This window comes from Lynx rufus, unplaced genomic scaffold, assembly GCF_022079265.1.
Source record: "Lynx rufus isolate CCGP_SWC_20201006 ecotype Redwood Valley unplaced genomic scaffold, mLynRuf1.p SCAF_5, whole genome shotgun sequence".
Taxonomy (NCBI): Eukaryota; Metazoa; Chordata; class Mammalia; order Carnivora; family Felidae; genus Lynx; species Lynx rufus.
This window is the reverse complement of record NW_025814867.1, coordinates 75304515-75327539: the sequence shown is the minus strand read 5'-3', so window position 1 is coordinate 75327539 and position 23025 is coordinate 75304515. Positions and strand designations below refer to the sequence as shown.

The window sequence follows — 23025 nt, the reverse complement described above, 5'->3', positions numbered from 1 at the left end:
CTGTTTCCGATTCTGTGTCTCCCTCTCTCTCTGCCCCTCCCCCGTTCATGCTCTGTCTCTCTCTGTCCCAAAAATAAACGTTGAGAAAAAAAAAAAATTAAAAAAAAATAAAAAACTAGTCTGACTCAAATAACTGTCTAACATGAAATTACAGCTGATTTTTCCTTTTTCACTGATTAGCGTCAAAAGGGTAGGCAAACAGATGGTTCAAAAATTACCTATTAATAATGTTTACAAATATACACTTAGAAGTACTGGTAGTAAGAATGGACTGAGGAGAAAAAATAATCCCAGAAATATCATTATTTTTTGCTTCAAGAGATTTGATATAGAATACTTGATTTGGACTTCAATGATTTGTCTTTGTCATAATAGATTTAATACACTTCTTATCTAAATGTTTCTTCTTTGAAATTTCCGAAGTCAGATTATTCATTAATTAGAAAAACTGTGCCACGTTTGCCCCGTTGTTTTTTTCATAGTTTTATCTCAATCATGTAGTTAAAAAGATATTCATTGTATGTCCTGCATTATACTAGATAGATGTTGGCAATTATCTTCCTAAGTTGTTATCATTTTATATGATATAGTTAAGTTCTGAATGAACAGTTCTTGGTGAAAATGCATTATACTTTAAAATATTCACTTAATAAGCCAATAAATATTAGCTTTGATTAAAACATTTACAAATTAGGGCATCTAGTTGGCTCAGTTGGTAGAGCATGTGACTCTTGATCTCAGGATCATGAATTCAAGTCCCACATTGGGGGTAGAGTTTACTTAAAAAAAAAAAAAAAACTTAGGGGCACGTGAGTGGCTCAGTCGGTTAAGTATCTGACTTTGGCTCAGGTCACGATCTCGTGGTTGTAGGTTCGAGCCCCGTGTCAGGTTCTGTGCTGACAGCTCGCAGCCTGGAGCCTGCTTTGGATTCTGTGTCTCCCTCTCACTCTCTGCCCCCCCCCCCCAAATAAATAAACATTTAAAAAGTTTTAAAAAAATTTTAGAAATAAGTGCAAACACTTGTCACACAGGTGAATATGACCATAATATGGGTTCTTATATGGTAAGGCACACTCTTACTTCTACAGAACTGGAGATTGTCCTTTCCAGTAGAGGCCACTGAGCTAGAGAAATGTGATTCATTTTACTTAAATGTGATACAAGAATGATAGATTATATTACCTCTGTACCATGAAGCTGAAGATACTATTATGTCCCTTTCATCAGCTGAGGCAATGTTATTTTGAACACATTACTAATTAGAGACTATACCTCAATGTCAACAACTTAAGAAAAATGGTGTTATACTCAATCCCTATTCATTATATTTATAGTCTATATCTGTTAGGGATATTACATTTAAGACTCTTAAAATTAGGTCCTTTGTTACTTCACTGTCTCATTTTTTACTTATTCAGTAAATATTTACTGAGCACCAATTAATACAAGATACATTGGGAAAGAGAAAAAACAGTATTCTTAGGAAGATGGAATTCCGGTACAGAAATAAACATTGATACTCATAACAGAATATATGACTGCCATAATAGAGGTATAAGGGCAGTGACAGATCAGATCAGATTAATTCTGAACAGGGAAACTTCAGTTTACTGTAACATGAAGTGGTCCTTGAAAGAAGAGTAGTGTTACAAGTAGAGAAGGTAGAGGGGTGCCTGGGTGGCTCAGTCGGTTGAGCGTCCGACTTCAGCTTGGGTCATGATCTCACAGTCTGTGAGTTCGAGCCCCGCGTCGGGCTCTGTGCTGACAGCTCAGAGCCTGGGGCCTGTTTCAGATTCTGTGTCTCCCTCTCTCTCTGACCCTCCCCCGTTCATGCTCTGTCTCTCTCTGTCTCAAAAATAAATAAACGTTAAAAAATTAAAAAAAAAAAAAGTAGAGAAGGTAGAAAAGGCATTAGAGCCTAAGAGGATAGCATGAACTAAGGCAAGAACATGTATGATCTATATTGCAAATGCAAGTTAACAGATACTTAATGTAATTGGGATAAAGTTGCAGAAAGTGAAGCTAAAAAGGCAAGCAGGGCTCAGACAACAGAAGGTCTAGAATGAAGCGGGAAAACTTTTGGATTTTATTCAGTATGTTTCCAATCAGAGGAGGAATATAATAGGATTCGTTGGGAAATAATTGGTGGCAAAATGGGTTAGAGAAGCAAGACATTAAACGCTAATTAGAATATTACTGTTTTTGTTGAGGGAAGAACTAATAAGAACTTGAACAAAAGCAGGAACCACAGGAATGGAAAAGAATAGGAAAAACTCTGGGGACACAGAACTGATATGCTGGATTGATTCAATTTAGGAGAAAGTGGGGGAAAATCTAAGAGATAAGTCTCAGTGTGAAACAGTAGAAAAATATATATTAGTCTCTGCCTCCAGTTCCTGTCACAGAGCTCCTAAATCCCTTGGAATTTCCTGAGTGATAGGAATGTCTTTTGTTTTAATGAGGTGACTATTGGCTGGTTCCTGGATGGGGACTAGTCACCAAAAAGATCATGCCATAATTAGAATCTTGAAACTTTCATCCCCACTCCCTGTTCTCTGGAGAGGGGACAGGGGCTAGAAATTAAATTAATAATTACATAATGAAGCCTCCACAAAAATTCCCAAAGTATAAGATTCGAACAGCTTCTGGATTGGGGGAGGGTGCACCTCAACCCCAGAACAGAAGGTCCTGTGTGCTTTGGACCCTTCTGGACCTTCCCCTATGTGCTTCTTCATCTGGTGTTCATCTGTATCATTTATAATATCCTTTAATATACAAAAAACCAAATAAACACAAGTGTTTCCCTGAGTTCTGTGAGCTGTTCTTACAAATTACCGAAACCAAGGAGGGGTTATGGGAATGTTAATTCATAGCCAGTGTGTCAAAAGTACTGGGGACAAGCTGGAGCTAGTGCTTGGCGTCTGAGGCAGTGGCAGTCTTGGGGACTGAGCTCTCAACTTGCGGAATCTGACTCTAACTCCAGGTAGATAGTGTTAGAACTGAATTGAATTGTAAGACACTCAGCTGGAGATGGAGAATTGGTTGGTGTGGCACATATCTGGTGCCAGACGTGCTGTGAGTGTGAGTAAGGAAGAAACAATTCTTTTATTCACTAGGTTGCCTGGAAACAGAAAAAGCAGGGTTGGGGAAGATGATGAATTCTGGTTTAAGTTTGGAGTCATAGAACATCATAAAAAAATATCAAATAGGCAGTTGGAAATTTGAGTCTGGAGCACAAGAGAGAGGTTTTAATGATGATAAAGACTTGAAGTGTATCAGTACTAGGCAATAAATGTGATCACTCAGGAACAGAGTAGAAACTGGGAAGAGGGAAGGGGAAAGAGGCTCAAGGAAAACTTATATGTAAGGGTTGGATAGAAAAAGTAAGAGTATATGAATGAAACTGAGATTATTAGTAATGACCTCTGGCAGTATAACACCTTAGAGTGGTATAGGTAGAGCTAGACTTCCAGCATCAGAACCATCAAGCATTTTGGTGGTAGAAAGAGGGAGGTTGGAGCCATGAATCAAAGGCTGAGAGAAGGCTTTTGGGGAGGCAGAGGGTAGAGGTGGAGTAGGAGTACAGATAGGATGAAGGAGACCTGAGCACAGCCATTTCTTTTATGATAAAAGCCACAGAAGGAAAGAAACCAGTTTGGGAACATTTGTTTTCTTCAAAATACCTAAGAAATAGGGATAAGGACTAGAGTAGATTCTGAAAAAGGTCAAGGGAAAAAAGTCACCAGCTCAAGTACAACAGCTGCTTCACCATGGGATGGTAAAAATTAAGCTATTTCAATAAAACAGTTCTCTGGAAGGAGTTCAAAACGTCATACCATATGCTTAATGTGGAGTTTTAAAAGTTATGAAATAATTCAAGCACACATGAAATATATTAACAGTGAAATTACAGTATATTTATAATGGCCATGTACTTGGTCCCTCGTTGGTTGATTTTTCTTTTGGACTGTTTTACGTTATTACCTGTCGGCTGAATGTATTCTGTACATGCATCCAGTAATCTTCAACTGGATCATAACAGTATATTGCCTTGGTCAGCCCACCAGCAACATATATCAGGTTGTTTAAGGATACGGCTGTTATACACCGCTTGGCAATTGGGATAGCTGCACGAAGTAGCCAAGAATTGGTTTCTGGATCATAAGATTGAACCTAGTAATGTGTAGAAATATTTAATTAAAACTTCTAAACAAAAATGCAAATTTACTTAATAAAAAAGTCTACCGATACATAGAAACATGATTAAAAATCAAATCCTATTAATTAATTTACATTAATTCACGTTAGTTCACAGAATTAAGAAAGGTTAGCTTGATAGGGAGATGTCTGAATTACAAAATTCTCAGATGCAAATTTATTACTATCAAGCAGAACAGAGTAACACACATAGAGATTATTTCCAGGATGACTGGCTAGGCTATCATGGTAAGTTTCTTTACTTATTTCCGTTAAAATTAACAGTTGGGGTGCCTGGGTGGCTCAGTTGCTTAAGCATCCAACTCTTGGTTTCGGCTCACAGTCTGTAAGATCTAGCCCCACGTTGGGGTCTGCACTGATAGTGTGGAGCCTGGTTGGGATTCTCTCTCTCTCTCTGCCCCTAACTGGCTCTTTTTCTCTCTCAAAATAAATAAACATTAAAAAAAAGAAAATTAACAGTATAGATTAAAAAAAAATTGTGTCCTATGGGATAACTATGCCTCAATTTAAATACAATTTCTTTATACTTTTAGGAAGTCATTTCCTCAAAAGAACACAAGTAAATTTCAATTCAGTGCACTTTGAATTACCACAAATTCTGTATTACTGAATTCTACATATGTAACATTTGACCACATTATATTACAATTCAATTAAAAAAAAGAATTGATTGACAAAATTCAGTAAACAATTGCTAAAGGGATTAGGTATTAGACATTTGTTTCCAGAATAAATACAGTATTTTCTGAGGTGTGAGGATGGCACATGTTCTTTTATCCCAGGAATCCAATGAACTGCAGCAACTTTGAGCTGTCCTCCATTTATGTTACAGAGGTTTCCTTTCCTCCTTTTTGTTCTAAAAAATACTTTTAAAGTATGCAGAAGATGACCCAGTTGGAAGCAGCATAGCTACTGTATCTTACCTACTCTGCTAATTCACTTCCCAACCGTGTTTTGTGTGAATAATTTTTTGATTCTGTAGACTACTGCAGTTAAGAGGTTTAAAACAATTTATTTAGTCTAAGATCCAAACTCTGAAATTAGTCTTATTTCAAAAAAATTAGATAAAGCTAATTTTTATGGAAAATTGTTAGATATATTAGGATTTCACTTCAGCAACTTGAAACTCAATGTTTTCCCCCAAAAGGATAAAGTACCAATTTTTAAAAGGTTCCTCACAATAAGGGACCTAGCTCTCTATTTGATAAGCCTTATGTAGTTTTCTCCTTGTATACATCATTGGTAATTTCTATAAGACGACATGGCTTACCTTATCAGAACAAGTATTGTCATCAGGTCCTCCACCAATCACAAACAATTTGCCTACACAGCTAGTCACGGCAGGAGAACTCACTGCTTCCTTAAGGGGAGCAACTTCAGTCCATCGATTTGAAAAGGAATCATAACATTCCACGCTGCTAAGTCTGTTTTGCCCATCATAGCCTCCAACAACATATACCTAATATGCAAAATACATGGAAAAACCTTAATTGTCAAAAATCTGAATTTTTAAGTAGTTGACTAAGAAATTAAGGGATCTGTCTTTAAAAAAAGCCCTTGATAACTGTAATTGCAATATATTTAGCTCAGTTTCTGAAACTTTATTGGCCCCCTCTTACCACCACCAATGATACTTTTCAGATGTTTTTTCATAATAGCCCCCTCCAATGAAGTTTTAATACCACAGATATATTGTATATCCATTTATGTACTGTATATATATATCTGTGCTTTATATATGAAAGAGTACAATTCTTTTCACCCCTAAGAACTGATCTTCACCCCCTTAAGGGTGATACTGCTCATGTTGAGAATTACATGATTGCTTAAATACTCACACTCATGGATAATGAAAATATTTGATTCTTATGAAATAATAAACATATAAAACTAAAATATTAGGCAAGGATTACTAGACTGTGACATTACTGAAGGCAGGGTCTATCTTGTTCTTCATTTTAGTACCTACTGTGCCTAGCAAAGTACCTGAGACATAATGAACTCTATACTATATATACATTTCAATAGGTTTCACAAATATGAGGAAGGTAGGCAGAGTAATATCTTTGCGACAGGTGAACTAATCAACAAGCTATTTATTAAATGATCTATATGCAGAATAACCCATTAAGAATCATGAGATACACAAAAAACTTTTAACCTAAAGATGTTCTCCAGTTTAACATCCACAATTCCTTTAATGAACAGTCATTATCAACTCTCCCCTCCATATCTAAATAACTAGTAAGTCCCACTAAGTCTTCTTTCACAACATCTCACATCTGTCTTTTCCTCTTGTTACCAATTGCCACTATCCTAAGTCAGGGTCCATATCATTTTATACTTCTCAATTAATCTCCTGGTCTACACTCTTGTGTTCCCTCAACCACAGATTAATCTTCCTAAAATACCTCATCAATTCCTTTTAGTAGTTCAACAATAGATGCCTAAGGGTCAAGGCCAAACTTTATACACTGACATTCCAGTCTGCCCACAATTTATCTTTCTGTGCTCCTCCAAATTTCCAGAGCAGCCAATGCTATTTCGTATTTCAATCTTGCACTTCTCACATTATGTTTTTTGTTTTTTTTTTATTTTTTTATTTTTTTTTTTTCAACGTTTATTTATTTTTGGGACAGAGAGAGACAGAGCATGAACGGGGGAGGGGCAGAGAGAGAGGGAGACACAGAATCGGAAGCAAGCTCCAGGCTCTGAGCCATCAGCCCAGAGCCTGACGCGGGGCTCGAACTCACGGACCGCGAGATCGTGACCTGGCTGAGGTCGGACGCTTAACCGACTGCGCCACCCAGGCGCCCCTCTCACATTATGTTAAAATGATCTCTTGGTGGGTTTGTTCTCTCAACAACATGATGTCCGGAGAAGTTAAGTAATTTACTCAAGGTCACCCAGCTGGAAAGGGTATGGCAACTGTGGCAAAATTAAGGGCATGGCTTTGAAGTCAAGAGAGGCAGGGTTCATATCTAGCATTGCCATGGAATGTAAATCTTGGGCAGTTTACCTACCCTCTGAGATTCAGTTTTAATTTCCTCAATTTAAAAATGTAGACAGTAATAATACCTATCACATACATAATTTTGAGCATTAAACTTTAATATCATTCCCCTACATGCATAAATTAATAATATATGTTGTGAGCATCAAGACGAAAGTCCTCTAGATTAAGAAAATCTGAGTTTTGTTTTGCCCCTGCTTTATCACTTTCTGTGTAACCTTGGGCAAGTGACTCGATCACTCTGAATTAGGTTTCTTTATCAATTGAAAAAGTGACATGAAATATTCTCTAAGATTCCTTCCTATTTAGATTCTATATTCCAAATCATCCTCACTATCCTACCTTAATAGTGACAATTTATAAATTTAAATAATTTTATAGGTTTGAATTCAGTTTATACTCTAAGTTTTTAGGATAACAGTTTCTATGAGTTGAATATATGCTATGTAAGAAAGACTCCTTTCATTTCTTGATTTACTGCTTCTAAGATTTAGGTAACTTCAAGTCAAGTATACTAACATTGGTCAAATAAATTATTGCTTTCCAATCCATACATGATATTTGAGACATTAATCATTTTCATTTGCCTTTGTGCTTCCAGGCTAAATAAGTACAATTTTTTTTTACTTAGATCTCTCCTCTTTCCACCCCTTTGAATATTTTGGCTGCCCCTTTTCAGTAATATTTTATCATTCTTGACGCATGACTACCAAAGCCAATACAGTAAGTGCTGGAGTGCCTGGGTGGCTCTGATGATCTGAGCATGAGTTCGAGTCCCGCATCAGGCTGCTGCTATCAGCACAGAGCCTGCTTCAGATTCTCTGTCTCCCTCTCTCTCTGCCCCTCTCCCATGTTCTCTCTCTCAAAAATAAATAAACATTAAAAAAATAATATAGTAGGTACTAACAAACTAGTGATTTTGGAAAATATTTAAATAGAACTAATATTTTATTTCCATTACATCTATTTCAAGATCCTCAATGTTTCATTGACTGTCAATAGCAGCAGCACAACAGATCAATACCCTTAGGAATAAACAGTAGCTTTCAAACTGTGCTTTGAGAAACTCTAGTATTCTACAGTATATAAATTTCAAGAATCCTCCATGGGGAAATAGGGGGAGGGCACGAGGGCTGATGAGAGGCTGAATAGGAAGGGTTCCTGCACCATCTCAGTTTCAATTAGAGCAGTTCTGTTTTCTCACTGGTGGCTCTAAAATGTCTCCACAGGAGGACCTAAGAGGCAGCAATCTTTTTAGAAGGGGGCATCAGGGAACCAGTCAAAACATGAGTAACGGGGCGCCTGGATAGCTTGGTCGGTTAAGCATCTGACTCTTGGTTTTAGCTCAGGTCATAGTCTCATAGTTATGGGATCGAGCCCCATGTTGGGTGCTGCACTGGGTGCTTGGGATTCTCTCTCTCTCTCCCTCTGCCCCTCTCCTCTGCCCATGCTCTCTCTTTCTAAAAAACAAAACAAAACAAAACAAAACAAAAAACAAAAAGAACCCCACAAAACCCAAAAAACCCGTGTAAGCAAGTATGCTGCTTTTGCTCAGATTGCTCGTTAATTTGAGGTAGCTTTGGAGGAGCTGATAGAGGTGGAGGTAGTGAAAAGCTAAAGAGCCCTTGGTATACTGCTGTATTTTTAAATGTTCTATGTAATGGTTTTTATGTTAGATTTAACTTTAAAAAGAGGGTGTAGGCTCAGTCGGTTCAGTGTCCTAACTTTGGCTCAGGTCACGATCTCACAGTTTGTGAATTCAAGCCCCACATTGGGCTCGCTGCTGTCAGTGTGGAGCCCACTTTGGATCCTTTGTCCCCCTCTCTGTACTTCCCCGACTTGCACTCTCAAAAATAAATAGAAGCCTCTGTGCTGACAGCTCAGAGCCTGGAGCCTGTTTCAGATTCTGTGTCTCCATCTCTCTCTGACCCTCCCCTGTTCATACTCTGTCTCTGTCTCAAAAATAAATAAACGTTAAAAAAAAATTAAAAAATAAAAAATAAAAATTAAAAAATAAATAAATAAATAATGTTAAAAAAAAAAAAAGAGGATGTAGCTGGTTTAAAAAAGTTTGGAAACCACTAGTCTATAAGTGTTTCTCAAGTTCCTAAGGACAAAGAAGATAAATTATATACTTTTACTTTTTTTAATGCTTATTTATTTTTGAGAGAGACAGAGAGAGGGAGAGACAGAGTGTGAACGGGGGAAGGGCAGAGAGCAAGGGAGACACAGACTCCAAAGCAGGTTCCAGGCTGTCAGCACAGAGCCCAACACAGGGCTTGAATTCTCAAACTGCTTCAAGATCATGACCTAAGCTGAAGTCAGATGCTTAACCGACTGAGCCACCCAGGCGCCCCAAATTATATATTTTTAAATATGTATTAGCTACAGTCAATAATCAGTTTTCTTTAAAATATGTTGCTGGAGGCGCCTGGGTGGCGCAGTCGGTTGGGCGTCCGACTTCAGCCAGGTCACGATCTCGCGGTCCGTGGGTTCGAGCCCCGCATCAGGCTCTGGGCTGATGGCTCGGAGCCTGGAGCCTGTTTCCGATTCTGTGTCTCCCTCTCTCTCTGCCCCTCCCCCGTTCATGCTCTGTCTCTCTCTGTCCCAAAAATAAATAAACGTTGAAAAAAAAATTAAAAAAAAAAAATAAATAAAATATGTTGCTGAATTTATCTTAACACTTACTTTAAACTTTTGTCCCTAACTTGTGTAAAGATAAAAGATAAAATAACATCACTCTAGATAAATGTATCTCCTCCTGACTGCCAGCCAGCAAAGGAAAATGATTGCTTGGATTAGACATTGGCCTGTTTTTGTACTTGATGTAACTCCTTTATTTTCCAATGCTTCTTAGGCATTCAGACTCCAATGGAGCATAAAAAGAGAAATGTGCTTCACTGCCACAAATTCCAAATTGGGAAAACAAAATATCCATTCAAAAGTACAGTGTCAAATTGTTTATATCTGCAGTTTATCTACTGAGGTTAGAAATGGAAGGAAATACAATTTGAATCCAAAATACCCAGAGAGTGAGTAAAATGAAAGATTCAGCTGTGGTATTTATTTTGGAAATGTACCAGCAATAGTAATAAAAAGTGGTTTCTTACTTTACCAAGGAGGACAGCCATTTTGTGACGCCATCTGCCTTTATTTAGAGAAGCAACTCTGATCCAAATATTTAACTGTGAGTTATAAATCCACACATCACGACCATTGATTCTTCCACCTTTAAATGCAAAACAATGTACACATAATAATATATATATCACTAAGGGATTTATGCTCAAGGCATAGATAATTAAAACATAGGATTTAGTCAGTCTAAGAATTTGTGAATTCAGTTCAATAAATGAAAGACCCTCTTAAAGTTTAATGGAAATAGTTCCACAGAGCAGATTTAAACTTGGCTGATTATCTTGAAAAATAATAATTATAGGCCCCAAATAATAAAATGCAGAATATGAATTTTACAAATGCATGAGACTATTAATTTGAATCAGACATCAGAAGCACCCAAACAGAATTATTTAAAAAAAGTTTTTTTAAATCATCCATTTTTTCAAAAGTATACTATTGTACAAAATAAAGTATGTATTGTTACATTGTTCAACAGGTAGTAATATAGTAATCTGCAAAGCTGGTAAAATTATGAACCATGAACAGACTTAGGACCATTGATACAGTAGTTATACTTTGTATACGTCTGTCATTTTACGGTCTCTGATTTTAGATGTAACATCACATAAACGAAGTTAAGAATTTTGGGGCACCAGGGTGGCTCAGTTGGTTGAGCTTTTGACTTCAGCACGTGATCACGAGATCAGGTCACGATCTCACAGTTTGTGAGTTTGAGCCCAATATCTGGCCCTGCTATGACAGCTCAGAGCCTGGAGCCTGCTTTGGATTCTGTGCATCCATCTCTTTCTGCCCGTCCCCCGCTTGCACTCTGTCTCTCAAAAACAGACGTTAAAAAGAAATTAAAAAAAAAAAAAAAGAAGTTAAGAATTTTAAGGAAAATCATGTTTCATAAACTTTGGAAGAATTTCAGAAAAGCTGGGTGGATTGGAGATGCTTAATTATATGGGTATTTTTCACTTTGCATACTTTACTGTGTTCCTTAAAACAAAGTTAACAGGTAAAAGTTAAGAAAAATTATACTATATTCTATATGCATTGATAACATTTAAAATATGATGATTACAGGCATTTTTCTAGTGGACCTCTTATAAATCATTCTAGATCATCTTGAGCTCGTTTTTAAGCGCAAAAAGTCACTCTTGGTTTTATTTGTTGTATAAACTGATCTGCCTAAAGTGGGCATATTCACTTTCACTGTTTTTTTTTTTTTTGAGACAGTACTATTGTTTAAAACAGCCAAGCTATGTTCAAATTAAAAGTTGCTACAGTAATAATTCTTTACCTGAAACAAGAATGTCATTCCTTAGAGCACAGACCGCATACTCTGATTTGGTAAATTCTGGAAGCTTAGCCAAAGACTTCCATTCTCCTGTCACAGGATCATAACACTCAGTGTATGGAAGATTAAATCCTCCAACCCGTTCACAGCCTCCAACGACAACAATCACCTCAGAATAGCCAGTTGACCTAAAATAATTATTATAGGAATGTTTAAATAATAAAATACATGCAAGATCATTGGAAACTCTAAAGACATACCATTATCATTAAGAAAGCAGAACACGATTATAAAGTAAACAGTTTATTCTCTGAGCATGTGCCAAATAATACAGGCTGCCAATGACTTACTTTGAGAACATTTATAAGGGATTTAGTGACATCATTTTCCACAGAAAATTTCTATGGGTACTTTTTTCTATGAGTTTTGCCTCAAAAATTGTAAAGCAGTCTAAAGATCCTACCTAACTCAACTGGAATCCTGGTATTAATAAGGATGATTTTCAAATGCAGTTTTGCAGCAATTCAGATGTGTATAATCACACCAAGGTAAGATAATGTAGACAAATGGTGCTTTTTCATCAGACTGCTAGTTCTAAAAAAACGAATTCATAGTATAAGTATCCTTTAAAGGAGTATGTGTACTTATTCAGAAATTATTTTTTATAATAATCTTTTAAAGTTAAGTAATTAAAGTAATCCAAAGCAAAACACTGAGCAGTCACTAAAAGAGTTTATAACAAAGAATGTTAATGGAAAAAAGCAAGACAAAAATTATACAGAAGGTCTCATCAATACTATGTAAAAAATGTATCTGGAAAGAATATACCAAAGTGCTAATGATAGTTATCTCTGGATAGTGTGGCTTCCTTCTATCAACACAAATTTTCAAGATGATAATGAGCACGGAGAATTTTTAGAGTGGAAAAAAAAATATTTAGAGCACTAAGAGAATCCTAAGGTTTATGTTAGTCACAGGATTCTTTTGTTTTGTAGTTTAAATTTAAGTTAGATACAGGAAAAACTAAAAACTTATCTAAGTTTTTTTTTGTTGTTGTTGTTGTTCATAAGGATCAATAGATAGTTTGGAATTTGAAAGTTATTTGGCTTTTATATTTTTTCACAAATATAACTGAAATGAAAAATGCACCTACATTTTATGGTTGTTATAATTTTAAGTCTCATGAAGCAAAATGCTAACAATCCCTCTTCTATTAACTTAAATATGGAGGGAAGATAGACCACATCAGAACACTGATTTGTAGTTTTAGTCATTACACTAAAGTTACACAATTACACTAGAAAAAAACAAAATTAAGCAATACTGGTATGTTCCTCTAACAGAAATACTCTATTCTAGCTACATATACTCATAGCTTTTCCAGCTAATAATCATTCTCCTGTTCCATGCCAGCCATATTTTTCCATTATAAAATCAGAAAAATATATTGTAGAAAAGAATCTTGTTCATAGATGGAATAAAAATTACTTTTAGGAACCCAGCAAATCATATAACCCTAATCTAGTACATAGTAAAATATTATTGGAAAGATGGAAATATTATCAATACTATTTTCCAAATAATTCCAAAATGAGACTATTAAAGTATTCCAAAATGAATAATTCCAACACAAAACTATTAAAAGTAAAGAGAATAACACCAGATACGTAGTATAACTATTAACTTCTCTTTCTTTCCATAAAAGTATCATTTCCCAAAATTACACTTAAAATACCTCTAAAACAAATCCATGTGATATTCCTCAAAGCCTTATTTATTGATTGATCAAAACAAAAGTTGCTAAATACTGTCATTGGGGTCCAACCACTCCCAATTATTTTAATGTAAAATCAATACAACTATTATTATATTATAGAATTGTGCTTTACACTTTTCCTATAACATTTTATTTGTTTTATAGTTTCTCTTTGCTTAACCTTGCTTGCCTTTTTCAAGACTTCTTAGCCTAATAAACATATATTGTATGTTTTTGTACCTTGGGACAAGAGAAAATAGCACAAAAAGCTAATGGCTAAAACAATTAGTCCCACTAAAAAAAACACACACACACAAAAAAACAACTAGTCCCACTAAATAAAGGATCATTTCAGGTGTACTGGAATGTGTTTTTATTTGAAAGGATCAATAAACTAGTAATTTTGCCTGTATGGAAGGTCTTATTCGCAACCAAATGGCTTTTAACTTAGAGACAGGTCTAGTGTTCTCATTATAGAGACTGTTAACCCAATAAAAGTTATTTTTATTTCTTGAGCTTGGAAAACTTTTATCTATGGTAGGGAGATGATAGCCTTAATGGAAATAAGTTACTCCAGCTGATGATGGCAACTAGAACAAAAAGGCATTCAAGATGATACTATAGGATGAATAAAAGTCTGGATATCCAATTCAATCTATGTATGTATTTTTGAGAAAGAGTATGTGCGAGCAGGGGAGGGGCAGGGGGAGAGGGAAGGAGAGGGAGAGGGGGAGAGAGGGAGGGAGAGAGAGAGGGAGGGAGGGAGGGAGGGGGGAGAGAGAGAGAGAGAGAGAGAGAGAGAGAGAGAAAGAGAGGCAGAGAGAGAGAGACAGAGACAGAGAGAGAGAATGAATCCCAAGCAGGCTCCATGCCCAGCACAGAGCCCAACTCTGGGCTTGATATCATGACCCTGAGATCATGACCTGAGTTGAGACCAAGAGGCTCAACTGACTTAGCCACCCAGGCACCCCTCAATCTAATTTTTAGAGTGAATGTTACTTTATTTTATTAATATTTAATTAATTATTGTTATATATTTTATTAATGCTTTAAAATGAAAATTCTGATTTTGCTGTGATAAAATAACAAATATTTGCTGTTCCTGGGGATGTATGACAACCAAATTATCCTTTTTAAAAATTTACTATGGTAATTACTGTTAAAAAAATTGTCACCCTCTCTTATGAATTTAAGATCAAATTAGAAGATTACATTCTTTGATTTATGTGAAAGATAAAATAATTATAAATCCATAGGATATTCTCAACCTGATGAACAAAATGGGTAATAATTATCAGATTCAGTTAAGAATCTTAAAAAGCAAAATACAGGACTTGTCGGCTAAAATAACAAACTTACTTATTATTAATGCTAAATATGCCAGATACTACACTTGATCTTAGCCAAAAGGCCGAGAAGCAATATTGCCAAATATGCCAGAGATAGGTGAACTGCCAAACTAACTCTCATCAACAAAAAAGGGATCAATGGGAATGGTTAATGGTTAATGGGAAGAATAGCTGAACATATTTAAAAAGCACAACAGGAAAGGCAGTGTCTCCATATAGCAGGACATTGGAAGGGAGAAGGGAAAGATATTAGTAATATAATCTATTCATCATTCCAAGATTCAAAAATATCTGAAAACTGCTCCACCAAACAAAATAATTAACTAAAATAGAGATATGAGACTACATGGTTCTTTAGTCCATAAGGTATGACACTTACTAAACTCAATGTATTAATATATCTAAAAAAACCCCTACATATCAAAAGAAGGGTTTGGTCAGTTATAGAAGCAACAAGTAAATGAATGAAAAAGTATAATAATCACAGAGGCAAGCATTTCCTGTGCTCATTCAAGTTATTTCTAAGGGAAAAAGAATCTTAGGTTAGCTAACTTGAACATTACTGGTTCTTTGGTAAGAATATTTTTGTGGTTGTGGAGACTTGCTCAAGCTATACTAGCTGAGGGGATTCTGATTCTAAAGATCTACTAACTCCCTTTGTTTGGATTCCATGCTTGCCCAAATAGCCTTTGAAAACCTTCCCACTTAGTGACCTGTCCATAGTAAGAGAATACTCTAAGCAGACTGACTTAAAGATCTATATGTGCTGATATAGAATAATCTCCAAGATACTTATAAGTGATAAAAACAAGGTGCAGAGTGGAGTGTATAAAAAAAATAGGCAGGTATGTGTGCATATATTCACATGCCCACTTCTATATGCAAAGTATATTTCTAAAGAGTTCAAAAAACTGGCAACAGGTATCCTTTGGGGAGAATTGATATATCAAGGGTCAGGTAGAGGGAGACTTACATGTATACTTTTATGTAAAAATGTTTGAGTTAAAAATAAAAAGAAACTAACATGGAGAAAAATGGTAAACTATGCATACTATAGTATAACAGATTATTATTCTTAAGAGGGACTGGAAAAAAATTGAAAACACTGAATTTTAAAATACTCTTTCTTTTTTCTGAGAGAGAGAGAGAGAGAGAGAGAGAGACAGAGACAGAGAGAGAGAGAGCACAAGTGGGGGAGAGAGGCAGAGAGTGAGAAAGAGAGATAAACTCCATGCTCAGCATGGAGCCTGATGCAGGGCTCGATCCCACTACCCTGGGATCATGACCTGAGCCAAAATCAAGAGTTGGATGCCCAACCAACTGAGCCACCCAGATGTCCCGAAAATACTATTTCTTAAAAACAAACAAAAAAAATTAAAAGATTTATGTATTTATTTTGAGAGAGACAGAGATAGTGAGAGTGGGGGAGGGGCAGAGAGAGAGGAAGAGAGAGAGAATCCCAAACAGACTCCATGCTCAGCACAGAGCTGGATGTGGGGCCAATCTCATGACTGTGAGACCATGACCTGTGCCAAAATCAAGAGTTGGCTGCTTAACCGACTGAGCTACCCAGGCACCACCACCCCCTGCCCAAAATCTTAATCATATCTTTGTCTACTCATTGGTTTCCAACAGGAACTTGAACCTTGTCTTCCTTATGCACATAATTTTCATTATATAGTAACTGATTATTAGGCAAGATAGACAATTATTAGAAAAATACTTAAAACTAATTCCAAACTCAAAATGATAAGTTATTAAATCTTAGCTATCTCTATTCTTCAATGGAATGTGACAAAGAGCATCAAATTTTTCCATAGACATGAACAAACTATGCTTAAAATAAACCACATTAAGCATTTCTGTCCCTCAAACAATATTTCCTATTCTGTAAAAGTATAGCACAAATTTGTAATGTATTTTTATTATTCATAAAACAAGTAAAAACTTTTATTGTGTATTTTTGTGTCAAATACGAGCATATACACTTTTCATATGGTATTTCCAATCCTCGCAATATTACAAAGTGGTATTAGGCTTATTTTAGAGAAGAGGAAACTGATAGAGAAGTGAAAATGCTTTGCCTAAAGTCATGGAACTAACTATTTGTACAGAGCCAGATCCTAGACTAAGCCTGATTCTGAAGCCAGTATTCTGAACACATAATGATGCTTGCACTTGTTTATTAAAAAACAGCATTATGTACTAGTACAGAGATTTAAAGTTACATAATATATATTAATAAAAAGACAACTATTCCTAAGCTTTATTCCTATGATTGGTCTCTATTGTTTTTTCTACCAGGGCTTTACAACTGGTAGTACAGATTATCAGAATTTACATGCTCTTAGATTGGCCCATACTTTCTTTCTAAGTAACCCTATCATACTGTTTTCAATATAATGTATGTTGGGGTTTTCTCTCTCATTTGAGAGACACGTGGGTATATATAGGTAGAATATCCAGTATGGATTGAGCTCCAGAGAATACTTGGCACAGGATAAGCATTGAAGAAATACTGGCTGATGTGAGGACTATAACCTAACTGTACAGTGGTAGGAACAGACTGTCATCACCCTAATCCAGAGTTAACTTTTGCATCACTCAAGGTGGGATGACCAGATATACTATGTCTCTTAATGTAATGCCATACAATATATACACATTACCTACGATGAATTCTAGCCAAAAATATTTAACTTGTCTCCATCAAGCTGGAGCTTGTAGAGCTAACTTCCAGTTTCCAGTAAACATAGCTAAATTCAACTAAGTAACACCATAAGGAAGCAACCTAATACAGAAGGTGCAATATTCTCCTGGGCAACTTGCCCATCAACAAGTTAAAATTATGAAAAAGAAACTGTTCTAGAATAAAAGACTTGGTGGAAATAACTACATGCAATGAGTGGTCTTTGACTGGATCAAGGTTCATTATGGAACAGTTTAGGGATTGGGGAAATATGGATATGGACTGGGTATTAGTTAATATGAAAGAATTATTATTGGGGCGCCTGGGTGGCTCAGTCAGTTAAGTGTCTGACTTTGGCTTAGGTCATGATCTCACGGTTCATGGGTTGAAGCTCCATGTCAGATCTGTGCTGACAGCTCAGAGCCTGGAGATTCTGCTCCACATTCTGTGTCTCCCTTTCTCTCTGCCCCTCCCCCATCGTGCTGTTGCGCGCGCGCTCTCTCTCTCTCTCAAAATATAAATAAACATTAGAAAAATTAACAAAATATTTCAGCTCATGACCTGAGCTGAAGTTAGACGCTCACTGACTGAGCCACCATGGTATGCCTATGTTATTGTTTTAAAGATGCATCCTGAAGTAAAAATAAACAAATAATTTTTTAAAAATTGGCTGAATGAATGGATGAATAAAAGAAAGAGAGAAGTCTGGGCTGGAGATATAGGTTTGATAGTCAATAGCATATATGGTAATTAAAATGAAGAGAATAGATGAGATAACCTGGGAAGATGTAATATAAAGCAAGACAGATGTGAACCAAGGGGATGATCAACATTTCAAAGGTAAGACATAGAACCATCAAATTGGAAAAGAGCAGCTGGAGAAGAAGACCATAAGGAAAATAGTGTTTCAGAAGCTTGTGGAGGAGAGAGCATCAAGAAAAAGTAAAACAATTGATAATGCCAAATCCTAGTGAGAGATCAAGGTGAATAAAGACTGCAAAGAAGCTAACAAATAACAAATAGAAGGTCAGTAATGACCTGATTGAGAGGAGTTTCAGTAGAGGGACTGGAGCAGAAGTCAGAGGAGTGAACTGTACTTGAAGTGGAGACATCACTCCTCTTTCAAAGAAGTTTGGAGTTTCTCAGAAAGATGAGAACCTGTACAAACAATACACATTGTTCAGATAATGAAATTCCTAGTGATTGGTACTAATATGCAGTAACAGATAAGTGAAAGAATATAAAGAACAGGAGGTGATGGTAGAGTTGTAAAATAAAGCATTTCTCTTTATATTCCTCATGTAATGCCTACATAAAATAAATATCTTCTATTACATTTACAATATTCTGTAAATTCAATGTAACTACAGTTTGGTTTTTCCTACTTTTCCCTTAAATAAAGATGACATTACAACCTTACACAGATTATTTCACTGTATGAAATGGATTGATTCCCTTAAAAATTGGATGTAAAATACATTTTTACAAATCAAATAATTAAGTGAATTGGAAAATTATCTATTTATATTCTAAGCTTAATTATCCTTAGGCTGCAATCTGATTTCATTTATGTCATATTTTTATAATGTTAATAATAAAATAACTTGGTTTGATTTTACAACATATATTCCTTGGTCCCTAATTCTAATCTTATGCATATATAGGAGATATGCAGGAAAGGTATTATTAACCCTATGTGACCCAAAACCATTCTCTCTGCTATAAGGGCATTCTGTTTAGAAAAATACACAATTTTGGGGTACGTGGGTGGCTCAGTTGGTTGAGCATCTAACTCTTGATTTCAGTTCAGGTCATGATAGATACCAGGGTTGTGGGATCAAGCCCCATGTAGGGCTCCATGCTGAGTGTGGAATCTCCTTGAGATTCTCTCTCTCTCCCTCTGCTCCTCTCCTCCGTGCACTCTCTCTCTCTCTCTATAAGAAAACACACGATTTTCCCCTTGGAGGGATACTGTGTATCCGGAAAAGTTCTAGAACAGCCCCAAAGCTGTTCAGTGTTTTTTTTTTTTAATGTTTATTGATTTATTTTGGGAGACAGAGTGAGCACAAGCAGGAGAGGGCAGAGAGAGAGGGAGAGAAAGAATCCCAAGCAGGTTCTGCACTGTTAGCTCAGAGCCTGACGTGAGGATTGATCCCATGAACCGTAAGATCATGACCTGAGCCAAAATCAAGAGTTGGTGCTTAACTGGCTGAGCCACCCAGGCATCCCCAGTGTTCTTAATTAATACACTGAAGAACCTTGGTCTTTTACATTTTTAAGCTCAGCCCAAGTTTCATAACAGTCCTTAAATAAAATAACAGCTTAAAAAAATCAGTATATTATATAATAAAATTGCATGTTCTTGTCCTTTGTTAAAAAACTGAGTAAAATATTTTATATTTCTTTCCTATAAAGCAATTACTTTTCATGAAACTCAGTTGACTTTGAAGAAAAAAAGTGCACTCTAACTCTAATACAAAGAAATATTACATTATTTTTTTGTAGTTTTAATTACCCAATACTGTATCCAAAAAAGTTCAGACTGGGAGTTTTCTTAAAGTGGGTCAGACCTATACTATACTACATAAATAATAATAGCTAATAATTTTTAAGTACTTCTGCACACCACTTCTGATGATGAGTACCTTAAGAGTTATTGCACTTAATAGTTAACTAAGCACTATTTAAATCATCATTCTCATTTTACATATGAGGAAAGAGATTAAATCTTACTATATCCAAACTAGTAGATTTTAAAGACATGCTATCTCCTAATATGCTGAATTTTAATCACATATAAAAGAATAATAATCAAAATCAAGTCTAAAAATTTGATTTAAGAGCTATGCTCTAGTAAATTTATAGGAAAAGTGGAGACGCTATGTGAAAATAAAAATAAACACCAGTTTCACAACAATGTGAATATATTTAACACTACTGAGTAGTACACTTAAAAATTGTTAAGAAGGTAAAACTTATGTTATATGCTTTTTTTTACCACAATTAAAAAAATTAGCTTTGTTAGAAAAATATTAGAAATATTTTTTACTGTAATATTTCTCACAATAGCTGTTTCTGGCTTATTCACAGTTTGGCACATTTAGTATTATTCCTTCAATTATTAAAGCATGGATATTATTTTTCTATAGTTTATGAATTAAAATCTATATGTGCTTTATAAATACACATTGTAAGATGATACAAATATAATACTGAATTGAATTCCCACCTCCAAACATAAATTTCTAAATTCTCTGATGATACAATTTTTATATTCAGAAAAAAATTTAAAAATTGAGATTGACATTAAATATGTAACCATGGCAATAAGAAGAGATCTGAAACATGGGTTTTACATCTAAGAATCCACTCAATATATAGCAGCTTATTTACTTCACATTTATATTTCAAGTTGTCTGTTTGGAAAAAAGGGAGTCTGTAAATTGGCCGATTGTTTTTTACATGTAGAGGCAATCCAAGACAGTCTACCAAAGTCTTTAGTCTACTTTATATCCAAAGGCCCTCTGGAAAGAAAAGTGAAATGATCTGGGACCCTATAAATGTTAAGAGAAATAAGTAGAAATACATTGAGATGTGCAGAGTTGTAAAGACCCTTTGCCATACCCTTTCATAGCTCAGAACAATAACAAAAAAATGTTACTGTTGAATCTAGCCTTCACTGGCAGAGACATTTTATTTTATTTTTTGGGGGAGAGGGGCATTTTAATGATTTACATAATCCATAACAAATCTTAAATCATATAAAGCTACATGTAGACAATACATAAAATAACTAACTGAGATTTCACTCAGGAGGTTTAAAAATATTAAACAAATAAAAACTTGTGTTGATTATGTTGTAGTTCATTTACAAACAGTTTTCTCACCTGCGTGGCCTAGTCCTTGGGGACATCATTTCATTCCCAAGTATGTGGTACCGTCTTGCTTCATGCAACAACTGATAACACTCAGGAGAATTCTGGATCAATTGGTCCACCTCAACTGTTTGGACAAAGTAGTTGGGATGCAACAGAGGGAGTCTCACATGTGTCAGGAGCTCATGTAACAGTGGTCTTCTCAGATCAACAGCACGATAGACCCAACGCATGACGGCTTCAAAAACCATCTCCTCTTTACCAATAACAAGTTCATCACTACAAATATAATCAATAAGTTCATCTTTATCAAGCTCAAGAAATTCTTCATGCTGGGACACATCCTCAAAAGTCTGTAATGCAAAATTCTTGCATTTTGTGAAGAGTGTTTTGAGGGAATGCGTATCAGCAAAGCGCTGGATTCCTAAGCAGTTACAAGGATCAAGTTGCTCCTCTAAGAACTTGGCACATGCATCACGGAGAACACTAATCTGAAAGAGGCTTGATGTTTCAAAGAGATATTGTACATTCTCTGTAGTGATCTTTACTTTTCCAGTATAAACATACTGCAAAAAACATTCCATGGCTTCAGCTAAAATACCATTAATCTCAACCAACATTTCTCTGCTTTCTCTGTGGTCGTTACAAAACATAGCTCTGAAATAGCTACTGCAGGCTGAGAGAACAGCTCTATGGCAAGGAAATTCTTTGCCTTCCACACAAATGATAACATCTGTGAATAAGCGGCTGTCTCGGAATTCATTGAATATCTGGAGTATGTTTTCAGCATGGGATGATCCTGAAGAGAAGTCAAAAAACTCACGGCCTGTCAGAGATTTAGGGTCCATTTCAAAAACTTTACGTTTAGTAGCTGGGGAATCACGCACCCCAAGATCCTCTCTGTTTAGTCTTCGTCCCAATATTAGTACCATTGTTACATCAGTTGACTATATAATTGTTGAGAAATGACTGTTAAGTATCTTCTTTATATGGCTACAAGTAAAAAAAAAATGAAAACATTTCAATATATAAACAGCACTCTACATAGTTTCATTTTGATGTAAACACTACGACAAAATCACATGATATATCTTATACAGGACATAGAATATGATCTCATTTTAATAAAAATTGCTAAATAAAAATTTGCATTATGGGCATAATTTGCAATAGTATTCCTTAAGCCCATCTTCTCTAAAAGTATTATGCAGTTTGTGAATTACTAATAACCTCTGTCTCCCCTATTACATAGATGGGTTCCATCTACTTACTGTAGAGTTAAGAAGGAATGCTGCAAGACAAAGAATTTGACTACATTCAGAATCCTAATATAAATGTTTTTTATCTTAATATATAGTATTGCTAGAGGGGAATTCAGCTTTATCTACCAATGGCCTTTAGAAATATGTATACTGGGGCATCTGGCTGGCTAAGATGGTAGACCATGCAACTCTGGATCTCAGGGTTGTAAGTTCAAGTACCACATTGGGTGTAGAGATTACTTAAAAGAAAAAAAAAAGGAAACTGTCTGACCATCAAGTCCCTTTCTAACAATCTATTCTAAATAAATAATCAGGAATATGTGGAAAGATTTATTTACAGGGATGTTCAATGATGTATTAATAGAAAATACTTAAAACAATCTAAATGCCCTACAATAGGAGATTAGTTAAACCACAGTACGTCTTAAGGATGGAAGACAGTC

The 23025-nt window shown here is 35.6% G+C and overlaps 1 protein-coding gene and 1 pseudogene across 5 annotated transcripts in view; both read right to left on the bottom strand.

Annotated features, from left to right (window-relative positions):
* KLHL24 (kelch like family member 24) overlaps window positions 1-23025 on the bottom strand; it is a 44716-nt gene that overhangs the window by 6110 nt on the left and 15581 nt on the right. For 4 of the 5 annotated variants that reach the window (XM_047098922.1, XM_047098924.1, XM_047098923.1 and 1 more), the window contains 5 exons: window positions 21333-22313; window positions 11655-11839; window positions 10342-10460; window positions 5489-5677; window positions 3985-4173 (listed from right to left, as the gene is read on the bottom strand). In XM_047098922.1, coding sequence (XP_046954878.1) covers window positions 3985-4173; window positions 5489-5677; window positions 10342-10460; window positions 11655-11839; window positions 21333-22252 — 1602 coding nt within the window. In that variant the 5' untranslated portion in view covers window positions 22253-22313. Of the gene's footprint in view, window positions 1-3984; window positions 4174-5488; window positions 5678-10341; window positions 10461-11654; window positions 11840-18483; window positions 18607-21332; window positions 22314-23025 lie in introns of those variants that run through there. The other variant, XM_047098926.1, reaches the window with a different exon arrangement.
* LOC124527463 (uncharacterized) lies at window positions 14713-14830 on the bottom strand (annotated as a pseudogene).